Source organism: Papaver somniferum, chromosome 1 (assembly GCF_003573695.1).
Source record: "Papaver somniferum cultivar HN1 chromosome 1, ASM357369v1, whole genome shotgun sequence".
NCBI classification, from domain to species: domain Eukaryota; kingdom Viridiplantae; phylum Streptophyta; class Magnoliopsida; order Ranunculales; family Papaveraceae; genus Papaver; species Papaver somniferum.
This window is the reverse complement of record NC_039358.1, coordinates 28364320-28370237: the sequence shown is the minus strand read 5'-3', so window position 1 is coordinate 28370237 and position 5918 is coordinate 28364320. Positions and strand designations below refer to the sequence as shown.

The 5918-nt window shown below is 37.4% G+C and overlaps 1 protein-coding gene across 1 annotated transcript; it reads left to right on the top strand.

Moving 5' to 3' along the window:
- The first annotated feature begins 2590 nt into the window (after nt 1–2590).
- LOC113281908 (period circadian protein-like) lies at nt 2591–5370 on the top strand. The gene is made up of 2 exons (XM_026530813.1): nt 2591–3300; nt 4167–5370. The coding sequence occupies exons 1-2, from the start codon at nt 3232–3234 to the stop codon at nt 5022–5024; spliced, it is 927 nt and encodes a 308-aa protein (XP_026386598.1). The 5' UTR covers nt 2591–3231; the 3' UTR covers nt 5025–5370.
- Nucleotides 5371–5918: the final 548 nt, after the last annotated feature.

Here is a 5918-nt window from a genome sequence, read left to right as displayed (position 1 = left end):
CCAACTCGTATGGAAATTCAAACGGGTGCTTAAAGGAAAGTCGCGGGGGGTTTTACTACAAATGCCAACGGCTAAATTCCCAACGGCCCGATTTTATTTCTCGACCTATAAATTCAATTCTTCCCATCTCCAAAATTACATCTTTTTCTTTTTTTCTAAAATTCTTAATCTCTCCCACTCTGCAGAAATGTCTGTTAGAAATCGTGGTCCCAAGTTTACTGAAGAAGAGGATATAACAATATGCAAAGCATATTTTTTTCAAAGGGTAATCACTGGTGTTGTTATTTCTCACGACGGTTCTTTTCGGGAGAAAGTTTTTTCAATGTTCGTCACGCTGACGGGAAACCCAGGAAACCGAGATGCTCGTTGATTGCGTGCTCGTTTCAATCTATTAGGCTTGCAGTCCAACCATTTCTTGTTCTCGTAATGGAAATTGATCGAGAAAAGTTCATCGGTGTAACTGAAGATGAAGTGATCCAACCAGCTCTTGATAATTGTGTGGAAGCTCACGGTAAGCCTTTTCGTTACGAAGCGTGTTTCATAATTCAAAAAGATGGTCAATCTCAAGCACATCGTTACTGCACTCGAATGTCGCTGCCGGTCTTTACAATGGAAGACGATGTTGCTCTTGTTCGATGTTGGTTACTTCGTATGATGAGACCAATGAACAATGACAATTTCTGGGAAAGAGTATGGGGACATTTTGTAGCATCGCGGAACGAAGCCATAAGAAACAGCAAGAGCCTAGTACTACGAATTGCATTCATCACTAAGGAAGTCAAGCATTATACGGAAGTTTTGTGGATGGTTCACCGCAGCTATCCTAGATTATCCAACGAAGAACTGGTGAGTATCTTCCCTTTTTCCTCACTGATCAACTGCATCATAAATATCTGAACTTGTTTTTTCTCTGTTGTACAGAAAACCATCGCTCAGACCAAGTTTACTGAAGAAAGCGGAAGAGAGTTTAAGCATTTTGAATGCTATGAACTCTATAGAGAGAATATCGCTGGATTTGATATAGTTTGATGTTTTTGTTGTGGATTTGATATTATTTGCAAGTTCAAATTGTAATAAATTTCGCTTAATCTGAAGTGGAAATCTCTATTTTAAAATCTGAATATTTTCGTTCATTGATGCCAATTGTTTTACAAGATATAAACTTAGGCAATAATAAAACGTACTAACAACTTCAATAAAAATCAAGTACAACTTTTGGCCTCATGTTTATCTTCATTTGACGTATCATCCATTCAACGCGCTCTTTGACAGTTTCACATTTGTTTTCGAATTTTTTGTTGTTAACTTTCAAAACTGAAGCTCTTCTTTGCCTTTTAGCGGAACATTTTCTTGGAGCAACTTCAAAAACTTGCACTTCCCTTTTACAATTTTCAATCTTCTTAAAACTCCCACATATCTTAGAAACAACAGCTTCAAGTTTTGCATCGCAAAACAGTGTGATCGCCTTTTCAGCCATTAAAAATAGATTTTAAAAGAGAAAATTCAAGAGAAGTGAGTTTTGGTGTGAGTGAATTGTTTGAAATTGATGGTAATTTATAGAGGTAAAAAGTGATTTTTGAATTTAAAAAAAAAATACCCGTTGACGTTTTTTCTACAATCGCCAGCGACTTATCTTCAAGCGCCGCGTTGAAGCTTTGTTCTCCAGCTCTTGTTCTTCGAGCGCGGGCGCTTTACCTTGAGACGTCAGCATTTGTCTTTCGCCCGCGCGCTAAGTTATCCAACGCCAAGTGCTTTATTATTGTGGAAAATCCAGTTTGACCATCCACCTGGCTCAACAAACACATGGGTTTGTTCAATCCCATAGGAATTGCCCTTACCCTGGGCATGGTTCAGGTCGATGTCGGGAACTAGCGCATTTGCTTTGCCATTTATGGCAGTCTTTACCATACAACTTTCAATCTACGTTCCACAACAATTCGGCACCACCGACGGTTAAAGGGTGTTTTATTCTAGTAGTCAATTTCGGGGCAATATAATATCTCGTAAATCTCTATTCATTAGTTACTAGGTTTTCAAAGAAAGAAAACACTAGGAATCAGACCGTTGGATTCGTGACCAAATTTTCCAAAATGTGCAAGGAGCGACAACTACAACAATGTGGTTAAATCCCCTGGTGCAGGTTTAAGTAGGTGGAAATAAATCTTTGAAACGAACTGGCATAATAAAATTTTAACAAGCATGCATGAGGAGAAAACCGGCTTCGAGGTTACATAGTACACCTAGTAAAAATTGCCGTTTATACATGGGAGCGAAGAAGGCGTAATATATACTCCCTGCTCTTAGTTTTTTGTGCCAGGGAGAGAGAAAAAGAGTGAGATAAGCATCTTCGTCGGTAGTCGCTGCTAAAAATACTATATATAAACTACCCTATTTAAGTTTCCCTGCTCCCTGGTTTAGAACCGTCCATCGCGTTACTAAGATGTAAGAGTTTGAAATACGCACCGTCGATATTAGGGAAATTCTGGTCAAAGAAATCGACAATCTCAACGCTAGGCTGTCATGACGCAGGTGGACCAGCACCCTATATAAACGAAAGTGTTCTGTACAAAGGTCTAACCCTAAGATTTGCTTTTCTTTTTTCTCTTGTTTGATGGCTTCTTCTTCTGTCAGAAGAACAAAATCTAGTAGTTGTGGTTGTTGATTAAGATTTATTTCTTAAGATGATAGCATCTTCTCACAATTATTTCATATTTGAATCTATGATTTCTCTAGTTTTTATTTTTCTTTTTATACTACGTAGCATCTCTTGTTAGTGGAATTCTTGATTAAGAGATTGTTCTTAAGATGATAGAACTTCCTCACAATTTTGTTTGATTTTTAAATCTATATCTTTTTTCTTAAGATGATAGTACCTTTGATTATATGATATCTTAACATCAGAATTTTCTTTTTCTCACAGATGTTTTTATCGAATCGGGTGTATTCAGTGTGTTTGTTTTTGCTGACTCGGCATGGTTACGACTCGCCTATCGACTCACAAAACACGATTTCGACGAGTCAGTTGATTCCAGTCAGATTTTGTCTGATATTCTGACCCAGAATCAGAAAAACCCTAGCATGAGTGACCGTTGGATTCAAACCCCAATTTTCGACCGTTTGATGATAAACCCGTTATCCCAGAAACCCTAGTATATAAACTAAAAGTTTTCAAGGCTGCAGAGTCTTTATTTCATTTTTTTGGATCTTCACAAAATTCCTCTGTATTTCTCAATGGCTGAAAGGGGGAATTTATCAAGCCCTGAGAAAGCGAGCAAGATTAGAAAACGTAAATCGTCCAAGGTAAATTCCCTGGAATGGATGGTTTTGTAGTAGTAATTTGGTTTTTTGGTTGGCTGAATCCTTACAAGATGGGGTTCCTTCTCTGTAGTGGTATAAATTATTTTGTTTTTATTCTTCTTTGTTTTGAAATTGTGGCAGAGATGAACATTTATGACTTGAACTGAGTACTCAATCTAAGGATTGGGTTTTGTGATTTTCAGTTGAATAGGAAGAGCTGGTGCCTCTATTTGATTTCTTTTGATTTTTTCTTTTTAAGTTTAGTTTCTGATTTTGAATCTATGAATGTGGATGATGAGAAGTTGAAATCAAACAGTTATCCTGTCTGATATATGTATGCTGATTTTTGTATGCTCTAGATTCTGATTTTTTGATTTCTAGCTTTTATCAATTCCATAGGAATTCTGTTTTGAATCAGACTGATTTCATTAATTTTTTTTTGATTCATCTAGTTGTATAGTTGTGCCGTTGCTTTATTCAAAGCTATTGAATGTGGTAACTTGGTAACAATAGTTGGTAATTTTCGGTGTTTTGGCATAAATGACTAATTATATGACTGGAGATTTTGCCGTAGTTTCTGCCATATACAACCTGACTGTGTCTGGTTCTTTCCTCCCTCTCTATGCTGTTTAATCGTTATGATGTCCTCATTTGGCATTGATTTAGCGTTTAAAAGACTCATAATATACTGTTATCAACTGTCAGAAACTGTTATCCATCATCCATGGACCATGATGTTGATTTTGTACTCATTTTTGTGTTGTGTTGCGTTTAGATGATGGCTATATAGGGATTTCTGCTACAAGTCTGTGTAATTTCTCTCTTCTAATTATAGAGTCACTGATTGTTATTGTGTTATCTTATTGTAGGGTTCTGAAACTTGCACCTCTGAATTACCCTATCTAGAGAAAAAGCTTCTATTGCTTGCTTATAAGGAATATGAACATGTTAAAGACAAGTGGAGTGTTATCAAGACTAAATCCAAGTATTCTCTATTCTCTGATAGGGATTCCAGGGTTTTAAACCTTCAGCACATGTGGTTGATGGAGATGGGGTATGAACTTGTTAATGATGAAGTTGTTTGTAAGGGTATTTGTGTTCGATCAAGTGATGGTTCATTTGTGAGGTCCGCTAAAAAGGGATGTTCAGGTAACGAAGGAATTGATGGCGAGTCTCTAAGTAGCACAGAAATTATGAAGATTGGTGAATTAACATGTAACAAAGGAACTGATGGTGAATTAACATGTAACAAAGGAACTGATGGTAAAGAAGTATTTACCGAGGAAGAACATTTGATCAAGCACATCAATGATTATCTGGATACTCATAAGAAAGAACTTTTGGGAACTGTTGAAACTGAATTCAGTAAGGTTAAAAGAGGAGTTTCTTTGGTTGTGAAGGATTGGTTTCACCGTCGAGGTGGAGGTGGTTATGGAGACAGTCTATCTGGTGGTGGCTATGGTTCTGATGATCGATCTGGTGGTGGATATGGAAGCAGAGGTGGTTCTGGAGGTGGTTATGGTTCTGTAGGTGGTGGTGGTGGTGGAGGTGTTGGAAGCTGCTACAACTGTGGTGAGTCTGGTCACTTTTCTAGGGAATGCACTCAGGCTAAGAGTGGTGGTGGAGGCGGTGGAAGTTATGGTGGCAGCGGAAGAGGTGGAGGTGGTGGTGACTGTAGTTGTTCTGGCCACTTTGCTGGCGAATGCCCTAATGGCGGTGGAAACTAGAATCAGGACAAAGAAAAAGAGGGTATAAACGTTCAAATCTGTTTTAGAGTTTTTTTTCTGTTCTATTTTACTTTCTTACTGCTGGGGGTTTATCTTTTGGAACAATTTTTTGTTCATAGAGTTTGATCAAGGGCAACAGTAGTCATTGTTGTTCTTCATTTTCTCTATCTTACTCTTTTCCGGATATGCTACTTTAGTCTTTACTGCTTGGGGTCTGTAAGTTATGGAGTCTTACTCTTTTGAAGAGTGAGTAGGAACATGTTGAGTGGAAGAACTGGTGTTTAGAAGATATGTACTACTCTCTCTTTCTCTGAATATAATAGAAATATATGGTTTTATTAGTCAATATCATCTGGTTTCTCTATGTTATTTGCATTCTCTTATTCAGTTTCTTATTTAGTTATTCAGATTCATGCTCATCATTTTGTTCCTGTGATCTAATTTCCGTGTCCAACTGTTTCAATATCTTGATTCATGTTATTTTTCTGTCGAGGGTTTTGTTCTGTCCTTTGATTGATATTTTAATAGGCTTCATTTTCATTGTGAGATGGACCTTTGTTATGGAGGATAGTGGTTCCTGTTACAGTTTATATATGTGGGTTTCTGTGAATTTGTCTCAACCAGTTAAGTCAGATCCATGCTTATCATCTAGTTCTTGTGATCATCTATGGATCAAAATATACTAAACCCCTTTTGATGTGGTTGCAATAACTTGCTAAACTGGTGCTCCAGGCATTAAGGCATTATAAGGTAAGTATTCATGGGGTGTGCATTGCTCATATAATCAGTCCTATTCCTGCATAAACTGAGCTTCATCCATAGTGTAGTATAACCCGCATAGCAGTACACTAATCTGCACTCTCTCTTTTAGTTTCTTTCAAGCAATTTGACCTT